Source organism: Saimiri boliviensis, chromosome 14, assembly GCF_048565385.1.
Source record: "Saimiri boliviensis isolate mSaiBol1 chromosome 14, mSaiBol1.pri, whole genome shotgun sequence".
Classification (NCBI taxonomy): domain Eukaryota; kingdom Metazoa; phylum Chordata; class Mammalia; order Primates; family Cebidae; genus Saimiri; species Saimiri boliviensis.
In genome coordinates this window covers 61,903,000-61,927,192 of record NC_133462.1, presented here as the reverse complement: position 1 = coordinate 61,927,192, position 24,193 = coordinate 61,903,000, and the positions used below count along the sequence as shown (strand labels likewise).

At 48.3% G+C, this 24,193-nt stretch overlaps 1 protein-coding gene across 4 annotated transcripts in view; it reads left to right on the top strand.

The window, feature by feature from the left end:
• The window catches only part of LAMB3 (laminin subunit beta 3), a 176,429-nt gene that overhangs the window by 132,135 nt on the left and 20,101 nt on the right, over positions 1 to 24,193 (top strand). For 3 of the 4 annotated variants that reach the window (XM_074385119.1, XM_074385118.1, XM_003930407.4), the window contains 10 exons: positions 237 to 301; positions 1,096 to 1,250; positions 11,770 to 11,884; positions 12,441 to 12,514; positions 15,709 to 15,900; positions 17,266 to 17,329; positions 17,626 to 17,819; positions 19,646 to 19,766; positions 20,521 to 20,709; positions 22,269 to 22,424. In XM_074385119.1, coding sequence (XP_074241220.1) covers positions 274 to 301; positions 1,096 to 1,250; positions 11,770 to 11,884; positions 12,441 to 12,514; positions 15,709 to 15,900; positions 17,266 to 17,329; positions 17,626 to 17,819; positions 19,646 to 19,766; positions 20,521 to 20,709; positions 22,269 to 22,424 — 1,288 coding nt within the window. In that variant the 5' untranslated portion in view covers positions 237 to 273. The other variant, XM_074385120.1, reaches the window with a different exon arrangement.

Genomic DNA, 24,193 nt, shown 5'->3' with positions numbered 1-24,193 from the left:
GGATGGGATTTTCCCAGGGTACCTTGTGAGTCACATACCGCTTAAAACAAGGGTCTAGAGCTCCAGCATTTTCCAAGCTTTTGGCTACAGATGCATGGGCTGCTCCAAGTGTCCTAGATCAGGACCCTAGGTAAAGACTTCTAAAAAAATCATGAGTCTAGAAACAGAAAAGAAAAGGGGCTAGTGTGCTCTAGGGGTTTGCACTGTTGTACCCAGGTTGCTTTGCTCTGTCCTAGGTAAGGTCCTCTCTGGGGCTCACCCCATTGGCTGAAGATGAGACCACTCTTCCTCTTGTGTTTTGGTAAGTACCCCTTCTCATCCTTCCAGGCCCTGTTATATGGCAGGGAGGTGACAGCCACTGGTAGGAGGAGAGTTTACCAAAGTGTGGGCATCACTTGTCACCTGTAGTCCCTCCATTTGGGAATACTTGTCTACTGGGTATACCTGTGAGATTTCCCCATTCCTTTTGTCCTTTGGGGAAGAAGATTCTCTGCCTCTCTGGAAAGGCTCCAAAATGTCTTCTTATTCTTACCCAAAGGTGGTTTGTGGTTTCCTGAGTGCACTCCACAGTTTCCCATCCTTTCCCAAGCTGGTTCCAGAGCCACTGTGGCTTAAGTTCCTGTTTTCCAGTGGATTGTAGCTGGGCACTCACAAAGTGTGGTTGGGGCCGCTTTGAAGATAAAGGAGCAGAATGAATGCAGGCCTTTCTTAATGTTCCACCAGTGGCTTAGCAGTCAACCCTCCTCTGGGCTGCTGACAGAGGCCACGATGCAGGTGGAAAGAGCTGTGGACCTTGTCTTGATGGCCAAGTCTATGTCTCCAGCTTGATTCTAAAAGCCATATTTTAGGGTCACTATGGTTTTTGGTTGCCAGTGTTTCTCTTCTTCTCCTTTTCAAGTTTCGAGTTCTAGAATATAAAATCAACTTTTAAAATCTAATAGAATCAATACGGTAATCATTACGGCCAGCAGCTAGTGGAAGCTTGAGTGAGGGAGAGGGTATCTTGCTAATATTGGCTCCCCTAAAGGATACTGGGGTGGCCAGCAAGGTCCCTCTCTTTCTGGGCTGCACCATCACTTATTTCTGTGATTTCAGCCTTGCCTGGCCTCCTGCATGCCCAGCAAGCCTGCTCCCGTGGGGCCTGTTATCCACCTGTCGGGGACCTGCTTGTTGGGAGGACCCGGTTTCTCCAAGCTTCATCTACCTGTGGACTGACCAAGCCTGAGACCTACTGCACCCAGTATGGCGAGGTAGGCCCTACTTCCCAGGACTAGAGGAAGGCGGGATGGGAGGGGTGTGTGAGCTGCCATTTGTCCACTGAATACTAAGAATGTACTTGGTGTAGGCCAAGCCCTGTGTACTATGCAGACTGGGGAGTGCAGTAAAAGTATAAGGCCAGATCCTTGCCTCTTAGGAATTTACTGGTTGTTTGGGCAAGAGGAAATACTCTCAGAATTAATAAAATAGCTCATTTCTCTCTTCTCTTATCTCTCTGAGATAACACAGAGTCTTTTCTCAGCCCTTGCACATGGGCAGGATAGTTTTTCGTCTTGGGAGGAGGCAAATTGACAAACACTGGCCCTTTAGGTGTATAGAGCCTCACGTGTCATTTGGTGCTGGGCTGTGTGGGCTGAGCTGTCTTCTTGCTGTGGCAGGAACTGAGCTGTGCCATGGTTAGCAAGATAGATGAGGAAGTGACTTGAAGTTATCCAGCAGGGTCAGAGGCTCAGGTGATAAGTTGGATCAAGTCCAGAAACACAGTGCTTTAAGCTCTGATTAACATTGCCTGTTAGGCAATTGGCATTTTCAAACAGCTGCTGTATTTTTCTTCCACGTTGTCTCTGAGTCTTTTTTGTAGGAACTTTGGGTTTTTTTTTGTTTGCCCTCAACAGGGTGGAATCTTTCTTTACTAAAGTTGAAATTGCTCATTGTTTCCATGTCTCCCAGCTTCCTCATTTGGCCATTTTGCTTGTACAAGGGAATGGATAAGGCAGTGTTTGCCCCAGGTCGCTGCAGCCTTTGGGGAAGGAGACCTGGGTTATCTGTGGTTTCCCCTTTCCAGGCTGCCCTTGTCTTCTGGGCTGTGGAAGGTGGTATCTGCTATGACCTCTGGGCCTTACTGCCCTTCTATTCCCTGTGTTCTCTTGGCATTTTAGTCACAGATGGTACAGGGAAATGACTGGAGCTGCTGAGCAGAGATGGCTCTGGTTTCTGCATCTCACCCACTTGGATGTGGGGAAACCCATTTGACAGGGTTAGGTAAGATGGCCAGTCCTAGCCAGGACTCTCATGGGTCTAGATTACTCCATGAGCATCAGGGGACCTGGCAGTATTGAGCTTTCTAGGCAACAGAGTGATTTTGGCTGCTCCCTTCCCCCATATCCCCCAAATTATGAGTCCATGTCTGAAAATTTCAGGGAGACCTCTGTGGATTTCCTCTCAGGCTGACTTGCATTTTGGGAGGGGAGGCAAGGAGAGGTCAGAGGCCCCTGTGTTGGAATGCACCCTCGATCCCTGCCCTGTCTGAAAAGTCCCTTCTTCTCCAGGCCTGGGGCTTTTGGCTTCACACTGGCCTGCCCTCTGCCTCCTCAGATGCCCCAGGGAGTCCACTGTCTCCCCTGCTCTTAAGCAGCCCCTTGAGAGCAGAACAGGGGACTTGCAGAACAGAAGTCTAGACTTTTGCAGCTCTGGGGTTGGATAAATCTCAGCTATTTTTTCTGCTGTGAAAGTTGAGAAGCACTGGCTCTTTTTTCCTTTTCTAAGGGGGGATAAATTCAGCCTTTTGGAAAGAATAGAGGATGGCAGGTAGCATCTTGAGGGTAGTATGTAGTTTCGGGTCTGCCACTGACTTGAGATGTGATCTTGGGCAAGAGATTACTCCTGTCTAAGCCTTGCTGTCCTATTCTGTGAGTATTAGATGAGATGGTATTTAGAGTCCCTCCTTTTCCTCAACATTCTTTGGCAATGAGCCAATTGCTGACAGTCAGCATCTCTCCCCTGTCTTCTACATCTCTGTCTTGTTTCATTTCTCCTTCCCTTACTACTACTCACCTACCTCTGGGAGAGGCCATGAGTTCCAGCAATGAAGATATATATTAAAGGCATAGAGACTCCCTTGTTGTCCTCTGGACAGATGTACTCTGAACCCTCTCTGGGTGCAGTAGTGGCTGCATGATAAGAATTAGAAATTCAGGTTTTAATTCTGTTGAGTTCCAATTTCAGTTTTTAAGTTTGTTATTAAATGATACTAATGGCAACTGTAAATTGTTAAGCATATCATCTGTCCTCGGTATCATACTAAGAGTTTTATATAAGTTTTATATAAATTATCTCAAATAATTCTTATAACGCCCCATGAAGTGGCTCTTGTTTTCCCTGGTGAGATATTGGGAGGGTTTGGGTATGGGCTGGAACTTCAGACTTCCATGAGAAACACATTGTACATTGAGTTTTCCGAGTAGTTAGGGATTGGGGTGTACTGGACAGCCACGGCTGGAAATGAGGTTGGCTGGATGCGATGCTGCATTCCCACTGCCTGTCCCTTCAGCCTTCCCCTCTCTACCACTTCCCACTCCCACAGTCACACCTCCCTGAAGCCAAGGCCTCTGGTTAGTGCCTCTCTTCTCTCTCCATGCAGGGATAACACGGCGAGTCCTGAGCCTAGTACAGATGTGCCATGAATGCAAGGACAATGGGGCAGGGACTTGTGACCCCTGGACATTTCTGCCTTACTCACTCCACTCCCACCCCCAATTCCAACCGACTAACAGAGGGTGACTCAGCAGAATGTAATTGCAGGAGCAGTGGAGATTCCTTCCAGTTCCAAAATTGTCTCTCCTAGTTCCCTACCTCCAAGCGTGGCTTTTTGTGTGCGTGGACCTGTCTTAGCCTGTTTGCATGCTACCTGCTCTGCCCAATTCAGTCTCAGTTGCTAAATCCCTTTGGTCTCAAGGGCTTCTGTAAATTCTGGGTCCATGTTGCAACCCTTGCAATGGACATAGGTCTTGGCCAGCTTTGCCATATGGCATCTTCTCTGCCTCCCCAACTTTGCCCTTCTGGGCTCGCCTGCGTTGATGATCCATTAACTGTGCATGGTTGGGACAGGGCTATTCTTTACCAAGATGACCTAAAGCTGTCGTCCCATCACCCTGGCCCCTTTTTTTCTTTCTTCAAGCTCATAGATGGATTCTAGGAAAACTCACTGCACTATTATTCCCTCAATTTCAAGGCATGGATGAAAATGTTTGTGATGCCTCCCTGCCCTCATTTACTTCTGTGCTATCCCTGGGCCTCATTTGAAAGATGGGCTTCAGTGGTTGTCATGAGGACTGTATAAAAGAACGTGCCAAGTGACCACCAGCATGGTGCCAGGCAGATGCTAACCGTTCTCTCCAGCCCTCCTCCCCTGCCCGTCTCCTGGTGGCTGCGTCTGCAGGCAGAGGCTGCCCCACCTGTGAATCACACTCCTGAGCATTTCTTCCCTGATCAGGACACGTTCACGTACCTCACTAAAATCCTCCCATCCCGGGGCTGCCCTCCTCTGTGCCTCCCAGGGTGATCGCTGCCAATCTGACTTAGAGTGAGCTGTTGAAGAATGCACAGACGGTCATGGTTAGTGAAGTCACCTCAGACTCGGGGTGACAACTTCCTCTTTCTGGTTCTGGTTCTGACACTAATAAAAGGGATGTGACCTTGTGAAAGTTACTGCTCTTCTCTGAACTGCCATTTTTCCATGTGTGAAGTGAAGGAGTTGGGTTACTCAACCTTTGCCGTGTGTTCAACTCTGGCCACTCAGCTTGTTTCTCAGAGACAGCTGGGCCGTGTGTGACCCCAAGAGTCCACTGTCCTCTCTCAGGGCGTGTGAAGGCATGGGCTGTGCCATGCCCTTTGGTCATCTCTGGGCTTGCACATCTAAGTATCTGATAAATGTATTCTTGCTGAGGGATGAATGGTAGGTCATATTGATGTGGTGCCATTCCCAAGGGTGTCTGCATTTTAAACAAGGAACTCCATAATGCTTCCTTCAAAACAGTAAACCCACAGTGGTAGAGCTCTGGAAGCTTTAGAACTGCTTAGAGTTTCTGAGAAACGAGAAAGCAGATATTTTGGGCCGGGCACGGTGGCTCACACCTGTAATCCCAACACTTTGGGAGGCCAAGGTAGGCAGAGCATTTGAGGTCAGGAGTTCAAGACCAGCCTGGCCAACATGGTGAAACTGCATCTCTACTGAAAATACAAAAATTAGCTGGGCATGGTGGTGCATACCTGTAATCCCAGCTACTCAGGAAACTGAAGCAGGAGAATCATTCGAACCTGGGAAGTGGAGGTTGCAGTGAGCTGATATCATACCACTGCATTCCAATCTGAGTGACAGAGCAAGTGTCTCCAAAAAAAAAAAAAAAAAAAGAAAGCAGCTATTTTGGCCAGAGGCGGGCTCAAAATCCCTTACTGGTTGAGGACACGGATTGTAGTACACACATGAGCACATCCTCTGCCTACGCATTAGTCTTCCTGAAGGTCAAGAAAACAGACAATTGTCAAATGAAGAAAGGCAGTGGCTGTCGGAGTGTGTGTGTCAGTGGGGAGGGGGACAAGGGTGCATTTACATTCGTGTGCGACTGCGCCTATTAGAGAGGAGGCGCTTCCAACTGGCTACTGCTCCTCAGCTTGTTTCCAAGAGATAAAAATGACAGCTGTTTGGCTTACATAGTTAATTAACCTGAGGAATGCGCTGTGTAAGACTGTTACTAAGGCAGCTGGGTAATTAAGTTTTCCCCCACAAAGGGAGGGAATGGGGGATAAATAAAGCATTTAGGGGAGCAGACACAACATTGGAGCAGACATTGTTGGGAGCAGAAGTCAGGGATGGAAAGCTTTCCGGCAAAACCCGCTGGTTCTTCATGAGTGTGTGCAAGCCCAGAGATGCTTTTAACCCAACGAGCTGAGGTAGGCTTGTGGGGTTAAAAGCAGAGAGGAGTAATGTGTAATGGGAAGGCCCAAAGACAAACATGGATAGCCTCACAACTTTGCCAGCCTGACTTCTCACCCCATTGCTTCTGGGGTCCAGGCCCGTGGAAGCTTCTGGGCAATGTCTTACAGACCTACCTTGCTTCTTTGCCTGGCCGTCTCCCCACTGCCTGTCTCCCCACTGCCTGTGTGGCCATATGAGGGGCTATAGTCATTGTAGTCACTGCCTCTACTGGCAGAACCTGTAGAGGTCCCAGGACACTAATCAACTTTCTGCACCTGGGTCTAGGGGACATCCCTCTTTCTGGAGATGTCTGGGCTGGAGTTGAGGTTGCCTTTCTAGCGGGGTGGAGCGGAAGAAGGGAGTTTCCTGAAAACCAACTCTGAAATTTTCAGTGGTTGCCAAGTGATCGCTATGTTCCTTGAATCAGAACAGCACTGGTGTGCTAGGGAGGGGGAAAAAAAAAGAACAGCTCAGGTAGTTTTGTTGTCAGACAGGTGGGACAAGGATCCGTGCTTCGTCCCTTGCTGACTTTATGGGCTTGGACACATTTCTTAACTTACCACTTTCCTATTCTGCAAAATGGGGACACCTACCATTTGTAAATGTAATTTAGCCACCTCAGAGATTTTGGAAGGATGGAACAAGATAATATATGGATGTTGCTCAGGACTGAGGCTGGTGCAGTATAATTTTTGAGTGTGAAGTGTAGATCATCTCTATAATCAGCTTCAGAAAGTGATTTCTGAATTTAGTTTGGATGGAAATAACAGCTATACTGAGTTAAAACTCTGGTCAAAATTTCACTTCATGATACAGAAGAAGACAAAGTTGAAAGTATCTTGCATCCCGGCAGTCCTCCTCCCAGCCGGCGCCTGCAGTGGGCACTGACTTTTCATCATTGGCAATACGTATTGACATAGAAACGCTGCAGCTTTTGAATTGTGGTGGGTTCTAACAGAGGCCTGGCTGACCAAAGGCCTTTAAGGTCCCCTTACCCCTGTCCATATTGCTGGAAAATGTGTTTCTCCAGGATAGCATCTGGTGAATGTCTTATTTTTCTCTTGCTTTCTTTGTATACTTGCTGAGAGTGCCTTTAACTTCTGGGCTGACACGCTAGAGTAGGGAAGAATTCTAATAGCATGTTTGAACAAGATGGAACTTTACTGTCTCATCCAACCCTTGCATTTCAACAATAAGCAAGTGGAAGTGGAGGAGATGTATTTTTTTGAAGGCAGCTATTTTTTTTTTTTTTTTTTTTTTTTTTTTTTTTTTTTTTTTTTTGCTTTTGGCCCTGGTTGGTGGCCATGACTCGACTGTAGCTTCTTAGATGAACCCTGGTATCTTCCTGGCTTCCTCATGGGAGGGAGCTGGGCCATGCATAAGCAGAGCCTGTTTTCCTATTTCCCCCACAGTTATCTCTGTGTTTTGCAAAAGCTCAGAGTTTTTACTTGTGTGTACTTTCCGTTTCTACCCATCTCCACTGTGATTCAGGCCCCTGCTGGGTCTTGCCCTCTTGCTCCTTTGCCTTCCCCTGGCTCTCTGGGAGGGTTTGTCTTGCAGCCAGACTGCTGAGCTTCTAGAAAGCTCTAGGATAAGGGAGAAGGCCTAGCCTTTCCAGCTGGAGAGCAAGCAGGAGCCAAACTGGCTGGAGGCCTGACAGGCTGAATTGATAATAGTACTGTGTCTCTGAGGTAACGCAGCCAGGAGAATGCTGGCCAAATGACCCCAGAGAGGGAGGCAGCTGCAGCAGAGAGCTGCCATCGCTGGGAGAGACGGGGGCACATCACACAGGAGGGAGGAAGAGCCTCATGCTCAGAATCACCCATCGCTGGGAGAGATGGGGGCACATCACACAGGAGGGAGGAAGAGCCTCACACTCAGAGTCACACATGCACACGACGCTTACAAATGTGTGCACCCTACATATAAGCATACCAGAATAAAGTAGAAAGGGAAACTGAGGCCCAGAGGGAAAGGATGAATTAGTAGCTTGTCTTCACGTGGGCTTCTGCCATAAGCCGCTCTATTTCAGGCCTCTGTCCTGCTAACTCGTTGACAGGCAGAACTACTTAAAATACCTGTCTCCCCTGTTGGCTCCTGTCTCTGAGGACTGAGATAAATCCCTCCTTTAGCTATGTTACTATGATAAGCAGCACGTAGTTTGTAAGCCGATGAGGCCATCTGATCCCGCCATCATGGCCTGCACATGTGGAAGGCAGGAGAAGAAGGCATGGGTGCCCCAGATTATCCCGTGAAGATTGAGGGAGGAGCAGGGCAATAAACCCTGGGCATTTTCAGTTGGTTTTGTTTTATAATGCTATCTACTCTCCTGAATATAAAAGTTAATAGGTATCTGAGGTATAAAAGTTTAAACAGGCTGGGCACAGTGGTTCACGCCTGCAATCCCAGCACTTTGGGAGGCGGAGGTGGGTGGGTCATTTGAGGTCAGGAGATCGAGACCAGCCTGGCCAACATGGTAAAACCCTGTCTCTACTAAAAATACAAAAATTAGCTGGGCATAGTGGCGTGTGCCTGTAATTCCAGCTGCTTGGGAGGCTGAGATGGGAGAATTGCTTGAGCCTGTGAGGCGGAGGGTTGTGGTGAGCCGAGATTGTGCCACTGCAGTCTGGGTGAGACAGTGAGGCCCTGTCTCAAAAAAATAAAAACATGAATAAATAAAAAGTTTAAACATAATAAAAAATAACAAAGAAGGAAAAAAGCTATCTATGAATCCACTACCCAGAGATATCAGGTTGAACTGTAAGCAGTTGCCATTTTTATAGGTCGAAACGGGTGAATATCAGCAATTTCATATGTTTTCACTTAGTATATTGGTATATTTCCTTCCAAATACTTAACATTTCTTTAAATGGAAATATACACATATATATACACACATACATATATACGTATTATTATATTATAATGCATATGCAAGTGTATGTCCAGCTTTTTTTTCAAAAACATAATCATTTCTCCATGTAATTAAACTTTTTTCTCTAAACAGTGTTTTTAATAGTTGCATAACATCCTGTCGTTTGGGAATATCAAGGGCATTTCCGCAGTCTCCAGCTCCTTGTCCCATGGCCCAGAGAAAGAAAGAGGCTTGTTTCTGGTACTTGCTTGACCAGGGAAGGGCTGGACCAGCTCCCAGCAGAGCTGGGGGTAAGCTCTGGTGACAGGCGGCTGGAAGGCAGCTGGCCCTCGTCTCTCCTCAGGACGTGTACTGAGTGCAGACAGAGGACGGGAGTGGAAAAGTTTGTCCCCGAGAGGCTGGGAAGAGTATAAGAAGGGCATGCTCGCTGCCAGGGACCAAAATAGGGGTCTGGAGGCGAGTCAGGCTCTAGCAAGGTCCTTCTGTTGCCCAGAAAGGATTATTTTAAGTGCTCAAGTATTTCAGCCAGCGACAGGTCTCCAGTTTCTGTAGTAACTGAGCTGGGTCAGCCCAAGAAGCCCCGTGTCTTCCCAAAGTGCTCTCTCTGCCTTAGTCTCCCCAAGATAAGCTTCAAGGTCCGACCGAGCCCTTCTCAGGGCTCGTTGCGTGAGACAGAGACTGCTACCCTTTGGCGTGCTTCCCCACATCTCTCCCACTCAGCTGTTTCTATTGGAAGTGAGAGGACGGGACGAGGGAGAAAGAGAGAAAAGAGAGGGACCCTTTTGGATGCTGACGGTGGGGATCAGTCAATAGCAAAGTCATCTTCCTCTTTGGGCCTCAGTATCCTCCTCTGTAAATGGGGCTAATACTACTTATCACGTAGGGTTATTGCGAGATTTTAGTAAGTTATTGCATTGAAACTACCGAGGACGCCTCTGCACATGGTTGTACTCCATCACTTGCTACTGATACTTTATTACCTCCTCACTCTCTCACCCCTCCTTTCAAACTCCCCCAGTGCAGCAAGGGTGTGCCTAGTAATAGTGCTAATGCAGATAGTTGGCCTTTACTGAGAATTTGCTATTCATTTATTCAAGAAGTATTTAGTGAGGGCTTACTATGTGCTAGATATTTTTCTAAGCACTGGGAATGCAGTAGTGAAGGAAAGCAAATTCTTGCCTTCGTGGAGTATACATTCTAGAAGGGAGAGGCAGATGAATAGACAAATAAATAAATTGACATAAATGTACAATGTGTCAAGTGGAGATATGTACTATGAAAAAAATACAGCAGGGCAAGGGAATGCACAGTGAGTAGTGGGAAGTGGGGCAATGGGTGCTACTTTACAAAGGGCTCATGTGCCAGCTGTTATTTGAGCCTTAAACACCCAAAGAATTAGTGTGCAATGAAGCATTTTTGGACATGCCAAGGCCACCTCCAAGCACTAGGAAGGGTGATAGCTCTCTTCATTTGCAGACTGGGTGACAGCTGGAAAGTGGTGTGGGAAGCTGAGGCCCGGGGAACCAAGAGCCCTGGCTCCCCTCCTTGCTCTTTCCTGTTGCGGGCCGTGCCAGCTTTGGACACGGAAGGTGGGTGTTGAGCAGGGAGGTTCTATCACTCAAGGCACAGGCCCCCCATGTCCACTCAGTCTCTTTGGATCGGTTCTTTGTTCTGGTGAGTGGAGGCTTAGAGGAAAGCAGAGGCACAGGGTGTGTGGAGGGACAGTTTTTCCTACCTGGAAGGACCCACAGGTCTAAGAGCTTCTTGTCCAAGCCTTGCATCTATCTGTGGGTGAATCTGGACCTCTCTGGACATATTGTTTCAGCTGCATACAGGATTTGGGGTCATGGTTACTCAGAGGAGACAGATTTTATGTGGGTTGCATGGGGGAACTGGGAAAAGGTCATGTATCTGTGTGCATGCGTGCATGTGCACATGTGCATGTGTGTGTATGTGTGCATGTATGCATATAGGCACACGCTAAAGAACAAGAGATGTGTCGCCTCTCTGGCCATGCTCTTCTTCTTGGTGATCTGGCTCTGCTCTGAAACCCATTGGGTTCAGTTCTGGCTCCTGTCTTATTCCAAGAGATAAGCATAGGCCAGGTTACTGAGGACTTCCCCAGTGAGGCCGGCTGCTCTCCTGTAGGTAGGGAATACCGAACCTCAGAAAGATCCTTAAGCCCCAGATGTCACTGCTGGAAGGCTTTAGCGATCATCCGACTGTCACTAGAATTTTGGCTCTCTGAGGGCAGGACCTTTGTTTTGTTCTCTATTATAACTCCAGAGCCTAGAGAAGAGTCGGGCACATAGTATATGCTAAATAAGTATTTGTTGGGTAGATGAAAGGCTGTTGCTCAATCCCCACTTAATTTACAGAGGAAGACATCTAGCCTAGGAAGTAGGGGTAACAGAGCTAGGACTGTAACTCCACATTTCCTTGTCTTCTTTTGGAGTCTTCTCTCCCTGATCCTTAAAACCCCAGAATTTCCCAGGCTGCCAGGATTAAATGAGAAAAGTTATAAAACTTTTCAGCCTGTGCCTAGTACGTAGTAGGTGCTCAATTAATGTGAATTTCTCGCCCCCTCCCCCCTTTTTTTGCCCTTGGCACCTTTCTCAAGTTTCTCTGCAAGGCAATGGGCAATGTCATGTACTCAAGTATTTTTTCCCACCTTGCACCTCTTCCCCATTCACACATCTATTCACCATTCACTTGCCGTGTGTTAGGAGGGACACAAAGGAGTTAAATTAAAAGATGACCAATAGCCCTGTTTTAAGAGATTAATCATTCCAAGTGTATTAATAAAATTAGTGATTCCTAGGGGCAGGATTTCCACAGAGGGGATATGCTGGGATCTCAGGACGCAAGGGGGAAATCTACCAGGACCCCACCTCTGAGTGTCTGCTATCTCCCTCTCCCACAGTGGCAGATGAAATGCTGCAAGTGTGACTCCAGGCAGCCTCACAACTACAACAGCCACCGAGTAGAGAACGTGGTTTCATCCTCTGGCCCCATGCGCTGGTGGCAGTCACAGAATGGTGAGCATCTGCCATCTACAGGGTCTCAAACTACGCAGACTCCACAGGATGAGGTGGACGGAGGGTGCCCTGTAACCCTTTGGGTTTCCCAGAAATTTCTTATGGTGGTGTGACATGGGTGATTGACAAGCAGAACCTTTCTGCCTCATGTTTGGGGTCTGTTGGATATTATGGTAGGTGGAAGAGTTTGTTGGAGGTGAAGGCAAGAATGTGAGGAGAGAGGAATGTCTCCATTTCCCTCCACTCAGTCTCAGTGGGTGGGCTTGTGGAATTAAGCTTTGAGAACAAGTCTGTGTCTATCAGGCAAGTTGAAGCCCTCCAAAGTATTGAAGACATCAGGTAACGGTGGGAAGGAAACTTAGCCAAAACCAGAAAAGATCTGGAATGGATCATATAAGCAGAAACATACCACTCCCCACGCCTCTCCAAGAGGGAGATTAGAAAGTCAAGGTTGGAGACTTTCTGACTTCCTAGAGCTAGTCTAGTCCAGGGCTTCCTTTAGGGTTGGGGAAGTGGAAAGTCTCTGGCTGACAGTTTCTACTCTTTGTCCTTCCAGATGTGAGCCCTGTCTCTCTGCAGCTGGACCTGGACAGGAAATTCCAGCTTCAGGACATCATGATGGAGTTCAAGGTGTGCTTCCTGGGGGTGGCAGTGGATAGAAGAGGGGCTCCTGGGCCATGTGGGTTTGGAGCCATGGAGGAGCACCACATCCTTATCTCTTTGGGCTGGGGCAACACTCACCATGAGGCTGTAACATGGTGACAGTAGAGGACTGGCTCCTGGGCGAACAGTGGCGCCTCCAGGCTCCCTATCTTGGTCGTACAGTGATTGGATGTCCTCTTACTCTCTCATTCCCCACCCTTAACCTATCGAATTAATTCAGCTCTGCCAAGTACCAATTCTACTGGGCCCGTGTTGCTTGCTGTACAATTGTGTATTCTTGATATACTCTGTTTTAATAACTTTGTGTATTAGATTGAGTTGAACAAGCAGCCAAGAATTTGCCTATCCAACTAACTTAATGATGTTCCTTTGGAGCAGCTCTCTTGGCAATTTATTCATTCAGCGCCATTACTTCTCAAAGCACTTTCAGATTCTGCCTTTAGAACAGCCTTCTAGATACATCTTTTGGGGGTAACATTTTCATTTAATTGCCACAGGTCATTTTTTTCTTTTCAGAGGTGATTTGGTTTTATTCTTTCTACAGAAATAGTCAGATATTGAATGATCAAATTTGGTTAATAAGATTAAATGATCAGGAAGGGAGATATAGTTTTCAGGAGTTAAAATGAGCTTGGAATAAAAAGTAATAGGACCTGATTTCTTACATAACTGAAGAAGTTGGCTCTAAGAGCCTCACCCCATGTAAAGGTCAGAAGTATTTTGAGAAATGCCAGCATCGTTTGAATAAATGCCCAGTCTCTAAAGGCGACAGCTTTGAAGGGCCGCGTTCATTTGGATGGACAGTGTTAAAGTCTCCTCGCTTTATCATTACTCACCTGTTCATTTATTTGTCAGTTATTTATGAGTGCTCATTGAACACTGATTACAGTTAGGCTTGGTGTCAGATGTTAGGGATATAAAGATGAATAAAACCAAGTAACAATCTTCCAGCTGCTTTCACCATATGTGGAAAAGTATGTGGAAAAGTATGCTTTCACCATATGGGGAAGTCAGTAGTGAGAGAGTGAAATGTGTGCTCTGATATTGGTAAGAAGAAGTGCTGGGAGCCCAGAAGGGGCTCTTGCGTGATCTGCCTTGGGAGGGTTTTTCAGGGAGTTCATCCAGGGGAAGATGAACCTTCATAGACCAGTAATGGTCAGGTGAAGGGCAATGTTTATTCCAAGCAATGAGAGCCACAAGCACGAAGGCTGGGAGGCAAGCGGCAAGAAGGTGAGATATATGACTGGGGGTGGAGGCAAGGATATGCACACAGGGCGTCGAGGATAAAATGTGCTTGGCGGTGAGAGGCAGGGATGCGGAAGGCTGAAGACTGCTGTGAGATGAGTTTCCAGGTATACACAGGGAGAGGGGAGCAGGCTGAAGATTTGTTCAACAAATGTGTACCTAACACTGATGTGCTAGATGTTGGGGGTCCACCTGTGAACCTGATAGTCAATAGGGGCTACAGTCTGGTGTATTGAGTCTCAACCAGATGTACTATTTTGCCTTCTCCTCTCCCCCAGGGGATATCTGACAATTTCTGGAGACATTTTGGGTTGTCATAACTATGGGTATGCAATGAGATCTGGTGATAGAAGTCAGGGATGCTGTGCACAGGCTACAGTGCATAGGACAGCTCCTAGGACCAAGATTCTCCCAACTCGATACTTCAACAGTGAGAACGGTAGAAAAATCCTGGTCTCATGGAAGAAGAATACAAAGCAAGAAACCAACAAGTAAATAACTGGAAATGGTGGTGATGTTTCTGAAGGAAACAAGATGCTGGAATAGAAAATAATGGGGAGGGGTGGGATGGGTCGGACATGAGCAGGAGAATGTACGTCAGTCAGGTATCCAAAGATCTGTACCAGGAAATGACACTGAAGCTGGGAACAAAAGAGGAGAGGGAACCCACCAGCGGGAGGAGCATTCCAAGCAGAAAGACTGGACAAAAGGCTCTGAGCAGGGACTGAGCTTGGTTTAGGGCTTGAAGAGAGGAGGTGGCCTGGGATGAGGCAGGGCCCAGGAAGCCTGGGGCCTCTTCACCCACTGTCAGAAGTTCAGATTTCATTCCAGAATAGTATTGGAGGATTTTTGGAGGAGTGACAAGGCCCATTTTATGTTTTAAGCAGATGACCATGCCAACGTGGCAAAACCCTGTTTCTGCTAAAAATACAAAAATCAGCTGGGTGTGGTGGCTCACACCTGTAATCCCAGCACTTTGGTGGGAGGCTGAGGCAGGCAGATCACTTGAGGTCAGGAGTTCGAGACCAGCCTGGCCAACATGGTGAAACCCCATTTCTACTAAAAGTACAAAAATTAGCAGGGCATGGCAGTGTGTGCCTGTAATTCCAGCTACTCAGGAGACTGAGGCATGAGAATTGCTTGAACCTGGAAGGCAGAGGTTGCAGTGAGCTGAGATTGCACTACTGCACTCCAGCCTGAGTGATGGAGTGAGACTCTGTTTCAAAAGCAAAAAAGAAGATATGACTAAGAGTGAACATGGGGTAAGGGGAAATCAGATGAAGCTTACTAGGGAGATCAGGCAGGAGGTGAGAGACAGGCCTGGGCTTTCTTCAGGATCTGATTTGGAGGCTGAGTTTATAGACCTGCAGTTCCAGGAAGTGGTCTTAGCTGGGATCTGTCAGCATAAAGACCACATTTAAAGCCACCGAAAATGGATGAAATCACTGCAGGAAGGAGCAGGGACTCAATATGTCATGCAAAGGTGCTCATATTATATCTTGAGAGCAATGCAGACTGACTGAGGCTCTCACAGATCAGGTAACCACCCAGGAAGATCTCTCTAGTGAAGTGGGGAACCTGATTTGGAGAGCCAGGACAGAGGAGGCTGGATATGAGTTCCAGGAGAGAGAGAATAAAAAATGGTCAGCTGTGGGAAGTGTAGGAGCAGAAGAATGTCTAGCCTGGAAACCTGGTGGGCTGAGCTAGGGATCACTCCTTCTGGAAGGCAGATCCTGGGGAGAAACTTCTGTGGCCTGTGGCATACCAGGAGGTTTGAACCCGGATGCTCCTGAGCCCATTGCTCCCACTGGGCCCCCTTTCTCCCCAGTTCATTGGAGGAGCCTGTTTCTCTGCTTGTGTCTCCATGGGGCCCAGCCCCAGCGCCTCCCCTCTGCACACTGTCCCTGTCTCTGCAGGGGCCCATGCCCGCTGGCATGCTGATTGAACGCTCCTCGGACTTCGGTAAGACCTGGCGAGTATACCAGTACCTGGCTGCTGACTGCACCTCTGCCTTCCCTCGGGTCCGCCAGGGCCAGCCTCAGAGCTGGCAGGATGTTCGGTGCCAGTCCCTGCCCCAGAGGCCTAATGCACGCCTAAATGGGGGGAAGGTAGGTGGAGGGAATCCTGAAAAGTACTCCTGGGGAGAAGTCCCTCTGTTCACACAGCCACACAGACTCTTGAGAAGAGATGGAAATGCCTTCCTCAGCTCCCCTTGCTGACTTTCCTGAATTCCCCCCAGTAATGACCCCTGTGGCCACCCTCAAAACATCTGTGGCTTATCGTCTTTGCTGGGGAGGAATATTTTAGAAACATCTTGGACCCACCACGTGACCCACCCCTGCCCTCTTCCATGGCCCCCTCCCCCACGACTCATTGGCTCATCCCTCTAGTGGGAGGATGAAATCAACACTACTTTGGTGTGAGGACTTTGGGGTGGCTAGTTAGATGCAAGTGAGCAAATTACACAAATTTCATTTCACCTTGGTAGGATTTAACACAAACATAAACACTTTCAGTTTAATTTATTCATCTAACCCAGTCTTAGCCTTTGGAGGGAATTCTGGTATAACCCAGAGCCTGAATTCTCCTGAGCTGAAACCCTAAGCTAGAAATAAGAACCTGCCTGAAGACATGCTCAGAATGTTTCTCCCTAAGTCCTCCCAATGTGGATCAAATTCTTTCATAATTGCTTTTCCCCATCCCTGACAGAAGAGGCTGTAGTCTCCTTTCCCTGGCCGAGACACAGGTGAGCCCTGAGAGCTGCTCTTGTGTGGACCGGCGCTTAGAGTGGGGCCCTCTCTGCAGGCATGCATCACTTTCCTTTGGGTTTAGCAGTTCCTCCTGAGTTATACCCTTAGCCAAATCTATGCTAACCACATTCTTCACACGCCAGATCAGAATGCAGGACTTTTTCCTAACTTGTGGAGACCTGATGTGAAAACTCTTCCTGGAATATGTAGATAAAATCACATCTAATGAGTGTTTTTTTTTTTTTTTTAATAAATCAAAGGCATAGTTGAAATTGGAATTGTCCAGAGTGCTGTGGTCACCCACATTCATGCATCTTTGGGTTTTAGACTTTCTCACTCAACCTGAGTTATCAGAAAATTAGTGTCTCCTAAACCCTCATATGTAAATGATATATCTTACCATAATTTTTGACCCAGGGAACTCAGGAGATTCTTAGGATACTTATATTTTCAACCAGAGAGGGCAGGTAGACACACACACACACACACACACACACACACACACACACACACACACTCATATACTCATTTAGGGACCAGTGGTCATCTTGCTCCCCAAGAGCAGCTGACAAACCTCATAGCCATGGTCTGTCTCAGGGTCCTGGTGACAAGGACTTCAAGTATGAGGAGAACAGGGCGTACAATGGAAAAGAAGATTCCTTCTGAGTTTGGGGTACACTATTTGCCTCTTATTCAGTACTTCTCTTTCCCTTCCCTCTGTAGGTCCAACTTAACCTTATGGATTTAGCATCTGGGATTCCAGCAACTCCAAGTCAAAAAATTCAAGGTCAGTGTGGCCACTCCTCTTGTCCATGGAGCTATAAATGGGAAGGAAACAGAGTTGGAACCCAGGTTGTGGAAACTTCCTGGTCTTTCATGTTTCTGTCAACGTGGTTGGGGATTTAATATATGCCCTGCTTACCCCATAGGGATCTTGTCTGTGGGATGCTGTGGGATGGTTGAGGTCTGGAGAGGATGGCCCATGGTATCACATTATGAAGGCAAGGAGACTCTGTGCCTCTAACTTCCTTTCTTTCTTTTCCATTCTCCAACCCCTCTCTCCTTGTTGTTTGGCCCTCTCAGAGCTGGGGGAGATCACAAACTTGAGAGTCAACTTCACCAGGTTGGCCCGTGTGCCCCAGAGGGGCTACCACCCTCCCAGCGCCTACTATGCAGTGTCCCAGTTGCGTCTCCAGGGGAGCTGCTTCTGTCACGGCCACGCTGATCGCTGTGCCCCCAAGCCTGGGGCCTCTGCAGGCCCCTCCACTGCTGTACAGGTAACAGCCTTGGATGGGAAGGGGAGAGGAAGGGGGTAGGACCAGGGCAGTCTACAGACATTCTTGGGGCTCCAGTAAAGCAGGGAGGGCACTACATCTAAGACTTGGCTATTCAATATTTCAGCAACAACAACAAAAAATCTAAGTGTTTTTCATTCCAAAAATCAGAATCGTTTAGTACTTCTTTAGACTTGCTTCGTAATTTGAGATGACTTTAATTTTGTTTATGTAAGTGTGGAAATTGGTGGGGAGTTTTTTAAGGCAATGATTCTCAATCCTTGTTATGTATTATTTCATGGGGAGCTAAAACTGTTGCCTCTACCCTAAGATATTCTAATTTTATGATTGGTTTTTAAAGCTCCCAGGTGACTCTAATATACTGCCAGGTCTGAGAGCCACTGGTTTAGGGATTCTAAAGTCTCATCTAGAGGCGAGATATGGGGCAGGATGAGAGAATAAGGTTTGGTACAGATGCTAAGTCTACTTGAGACCAGCCGCATCGGCTTCAGCAGGGATGGGGGTTGAGAAGCTCAAGTTTAATAAGTCTTCCCCTCTCAGGGGATTTTGCTGTGAAGCCAAACTTGAGAACTAGGTAAAGAAGAGAGAATCTTGAGCAAAGAAGCATGGGTGCATGACAGTTGTCCTAGGAATAGAGGGACAGGAGGACATCATGTAAGATGACCTGGGAGGGAAATAGAGGTGGCATGAGCATCAGCTGGCATTCTTCTGTCCACTTCTGGGCCAACTTCTGTCCCAGGCTGCAAAGGTGTGCAGAGGGAGGCCAGCTCAGGGAGTGTGCCATCTGTCAGGGCCCATGAGACATACTCCTAGAACCCAAGGCTGAGTGACACAGAGGGAATACAACGTGCTATGAGATGACGAGGAGGGAGGGAGCTACCCAGACCCGGTGGTCCTCAAATCTGACTGTGCAGTGGAATCATCACTTTTAAAAGGTGCCAATGCCTGGGCCTCGTCCCCGAGATTCAGACTGAATTGGGTCTGGACCTTGGCATTTTAAAAAATGCTCTCCAGGTGACACTGAGGTGCAAGCAGGGTTGAGATCTAGGGAATTAGAAGGACCAGGGAGGCCTTATGAGGGAGGTGCCATTCTAGCTGCAACCTAACTGGCAGGATTTTGCGAATGAATACAGAAAGAAGGGAATTCTAGGCAGAAGAAAAAGCACTGCTAAAGGCCCAAAGATAGAGAAAGTAGGGCTCGCACAGGAAGCAGCTAGAAGTTCAGCTTGCTGTGCTGTCAGCAGGGTGTGGGAGCTGAGAATGCAGCTAACGTGATACAGGTCCTTGAATGCCAAGGTGAAGGTGTTGGGCTTAATTTGGAAGGCAATTAGCACACAATAGCTATTCTATTTTTATACCTTAATGAGTCTAGTGACAATTCATCACAACAGTTCCATTAGCCAAACAACTGTAGTGACAGATTGTTGGAATAGAAATCTCCAGAGGGCCCCACCAGCTTCTGGATCCCACAGTTTGCCAAGAGTGTCTGAGCATCTTCCAGCTGCTGCCACTGACGGGGTGTCACAGGGGTGTCCAAGTGCAAGGATTGAGCTTGCAAAAACTTTGCTAGGGGAGCAGTGCTGGCACGCGTACGTGCACACACACACGTGTTCATACGTGCAGAACAATGGCAGGCAGTGTCACGGGAGCTGGGTGAAGTCTGCGGCATTCAGAGAAAGCGTCCTGGAAGGGTGGAGGTCTGAGCTAGACCCTGAGTGGTATGCAGAGGGTCAGAGGAGAGTGGGTAGGTCCATCCCTGGGGTACTCCTTTGTTGATTACTCCTGATGGCTGATGGTCCCCCTCCCAGGTCCACGATGTCTGTGTCTGCCAGCACAACACTGCGGGCCCGAATTGTGAACGCTGTGCACCCTTCTACAATAACCGGCCCTGGAGACCTGCAGAGGGCCGGGAAGCCCATGAATGCCAAAGTAGGAGCTTTGGATCACCCCTCCCTTGTAGGGTCTGGGCGGAGTGCCAGCCCCTCTAGGCCTCAATGACCTCACCTGTAACACAGGGGCATCTAGTTTTTCTTACGTAAATCTAAACTGAATTGTACCATTACAATTCAAGCTCCCCTAGCTCTGTGAGGATGGAGAGAGTATTTGGGTGGTGTCCTCCTACTGGCCCCTGCCTCCTCCTCAGCCAGGCCTGGAGGGATCATGGCTTGGTTCATGCTTCTGATTCCATGTAACTTTCACAGTAACCCCAGAGCCCGATTCTTCCGGCTCCTCCAGTTGGTTTACCCTGTTTAGGGCATGTCTGGTTTTCTATCGTCATCTTCTCCTACTTCAAATGACTCCCTAGAATCAGGGCCTTTGTTTACATAGATGAGAAAAACAGAGATTCTCAGCCCAGTGGCGGGCAATGACCCCAGGACACCAATGCTGGCAATAGGAGGATTGGGGATAGAGCATTCAAAGGGTTCTTTCTTTGGTTCAATGTGTTTTTGGGTTTATGCCAACCCTAGGAATCAGGAGCTCGAATTCTTAATCTCCTCTGCTTTCTTATTGGTCATGTAACCTTAAATAAATTGTACAAACCTCCCTTGTCCTCAGTTTCCCCACTTCCCTGCCTTGATCATCTTTCAGAGTTGTTGTAGATGCCAGTGAGCTACTGTGGCGCATGCTCTGAAGATGGCAAAGGCGCGGGCCAGATGTCAGCCCTGGGACTCTCTCTCTCCAGGGTGCGACTGCAATGGGCACTCAGAGACATGTCACTTTGACCCCGCTGTGTTTGCCGCCAGCCAGGGGGCATATGGAGGTGTGTGTGACAATTGCCGGGACCACACGGAAGGCAAGAACTGTGAGCGGTGTCAGCTGCACTATTTCCGGAACCGGCGCCCGGGTGCTTCCATTCAGGAGGCCTGCATCCGTGAGTAGAGGCTCTGGAGACGCAGAGTGTCATTTGTCTGTTACTCCCCGTCTCCTCTGGGTACCTCAGACCACACGTTCCTGGGTCCACCAAGGCTCTCGGGGAGCATGAAAACTTGGCTGTGAGTCAGGATTTGTGGGAGATTATTTTAAGTGAGCTGAATATTACTGAGCAAGTCACTTAACCTCTCTGGACCATGAATCAGACAATCCATCAATATGTGGCCTTTATTTGGGGCATAGGAAAGAAAAAAGTAAACAGAAGATACAGTTTCTGCCATCAGGGAACAGCACACACTGTGTGGCAATATAAACTATACACACATGAAGAAGAGGAGTGAAGGCACCTTTTCCGTATGCATACTGTCGCCTTGACCATGTTGTAATGAGGTTTGAGATTTAAGGTTTTGCTTCTCCCAACATCGAGAACTCCTCCATGGCAAGGATTATTTCTCATGTCCTCTGGCCCTGGTACACTGACTGGAAACGTCTCTGAGGCTCAGGGAGCATGTGTGAATATAATGGGGGGGCGGGACATGCAGAAGTAACTTCACTGCCCACAGGAGACAGTGCCTTCACATAGGAGAGGGCTGCCTGGACTGCAGCGACCTGATTCGGGCAGATTTAATCAGAAAAGATTCTCGGGATGAAGGGAGGGGGGGTTCTTACATTTTGAAAGGCATGAAAGAAGTCAGGGAGCGAGGGTTAGGGAAAGCTGAGTCACTTTCTGTTGGTGTTTGTTTATCGGAAGAGTGAGACAGAATTGAGTTTGATCCCTACTTCCAGCATGAACTTGTAATGAGAACTTGAGTAAGTTATTTGACATATCTGAGCCTCAGCTTCCTCCTCTGTACCATGAAGATAATAATCTCCAGGATTACCATGAGGATTATATGAGGCAACATTTCAGAGTGCCCAGTTCAGTAGCTGGCACAGAGTAGTTGCTCCATAAATAATGGCAGCAAAATGACTTCTATAGTACTTACCATGTGCCAAATGCGCTCCCCCTGCTTTATGTCTACTCATTTCTTTCTCTCTCTCTTTCTCTCGTTTGAGATGGAGTTTCACTCTTGTTGCCCAGGCTGGGAGTGCAACGGTGCGATCTCAGCTCACTGCAACTCCTGCTTCCTGGGTTTGAGTGATTTCTTCTGCCTCAGCCTCTCTAGTAGCTGGAATTACAGGCATGTACCACTGTGCCCAGCTAATTTTATATTTTTAGTAGAGATGAGGTTTCACCTTGTTGGTCAGGCTGGTCTTGAACTCCCGACCTCAGGTGATGCACCCACATTGGCCTCCCAAAGTGCTGGGATTACAAGTGTGAGACACTGTGTCCAGATGTTTACTCATTTATTTCTCAAAGGAAGTCCATGAGGCTGTATCATTACTTTAATTCTACAGATGAGGAAGTTGAGGCACAGAGAGATTAAGTAACTTGACAAGGCTGTGAAACTGAAAGCCAGTGGTGGAACAAAGATCTGAACCAGGCAACCTGGCTCCTGGAATCGGCTCTGAACTCTACTTTTCTTTGTTCCTACTGCGGTGGCTGCTTTTGTCCCTCAGCCTGCGAGTGTGATCCGGATGGGGCAGTGCCAGGGGTTCCCTGTGACCCAGTGACCGGGCAGTGCGTGTGCAAGGAGCACGTGCAGGGAGAGCGCTGTGACCTATGCAAACCGGGCTTCACTGGACTCACCTACGCCAACCCACAGGGCTGCCACCGTGAGTAGGGGGCAGGCTGCATGGGGCCACCAGACCCACAGATTAACCTGCTTACTGTGCTCTCTTCAGAGGATATCCCACTACAGGGTAGACAGAGAGGGTGCCAGGAGTCCAGATTTCTTGCCCTCTTTCCTAGAGCCAGCTGCTGTGCCACTGGCCTCCAGCAGGTGGTAGCACAGGCCCAGGTTGGAAGGTGGGACTGAGCCAGATGGAGGGTGGGTAGGCAGGCGCTGAGCTACCAGGTGGCTGGAACTGGTGCAGCAGTTCAGGGGTCCTGTTGAAATATCCTACCTTGGCTGTGATTAAAACATTTTAAACAATCCTGCTGACTCCATTTTGCCCACCCTGAGCTATGTAGGGCATTCTGTTCTGAGAGCTTGTGGCCTGAGATACCTGACATCTTTGTAACCAGTTTTCTGAGAAACAGGGCCCACTGGCTCATACATCTTGTACCTGCAACTGTGTGTAAGTGCCTACCCCACATCCTGAGTTAAAAACCACTTCAAATAGAATTTGTTGTAAGGCAGCCCCCAGCGTCCCCTAACCTGCTCCTTCTGCTTCTGTAATAATCTGCTCACCACCCCCGACCCTAAATCGGTATAAAAATGTTGACCGCCCTTTGTTCATGGCCGAGAGGTTTGAGCTCTAGCTGACTCTCAGACGCCGGCCATTGAAGGCAGACTCTCAACAAACTCTGTGCTTGGCGCTTCTGTTTAAACTCACTTGGGTTTAACATTTTACAGTGGGGGACAGCCTCCAAATGTTAAACCCGCTTGTCTTTTGCCCAACCTGAGTGAGGGCTATTAATTTAGCCTTATGTGCGGAGGTGCCAACTGGTAGTGCTTGAGTCCAAATAATATCGGTCTAGGTTGTGACAGCTGCGCTGGCCTTGCGCATCCCCTTGTTGATGATGCTGTTTCCATCGGTGAACAAAGTGGCATCCACTTGTTTTAGGGGGGCATCCTGCAAGTCTGGCCTGCCAGTTTCTGTGACCTCCAGTATTTCTTGGCAGTCATGGATGGGAGCAGAGAGGTCTGAGTCCAGGAGCAAGGTTGCTGGATTTTGGCACCACGCAGGATGGAAAGTTAGCCTGGGCTGGTCCAGTAGCAGGCTCTGGTACTGTAGGATTCGTGAATTTGACATCCATTTTCCCGAGGCCCTTCTGAGCAGGATTTCCATGGCATGGGGTGCTGTAAGGGCCAATTCTTGGCCCAGGGTTCACTTACTGGCTTCCCGGACCAAGCTTGTAGTAGCTGCCACTGCTCGCAGGCAGCTTGGCCAACCTGAGGCCACTGGGTCCAATCTTTTTGATAGGTAGGCAATTGGCCATCGCCATGGTCCCAGGGTCTGGGTGAGGACCCCCTTGGCCATGCCCTTGCTTTCATGGACAAACAGGTGGAAAGGTTTTGACGTGTCTGGGAGTGCCAAAGCTGGTGCTTCAGTGAGAGCCTTTTTCAGGTTTTGAAAGGGCTGTTCCTCTGTTTCAGTCCAGATCAATTCCCCACTCCCACTGGTTGCGGTGTTGAGGGGTTTGGCAATTTCTGCAAACCCCGGAATCCAGAGGTGGCAGTATCCTGTGGCCCCCAGGAATTCCTGCACGTGTGTTTTTGTGGTTGGGGTTGGGATCTGCAAGATAGCCAGTTTCCGAGCATTGGAAAGTGCCCGCTTTCCCTGCGTGAGCTTGTATCCTAAATAAGATACCTTTTAGGGGCGGATTTGGGTCTTTTTTGCTGGGACTTGGTATCCAAGTCCTTGGAGGAGGGATAACA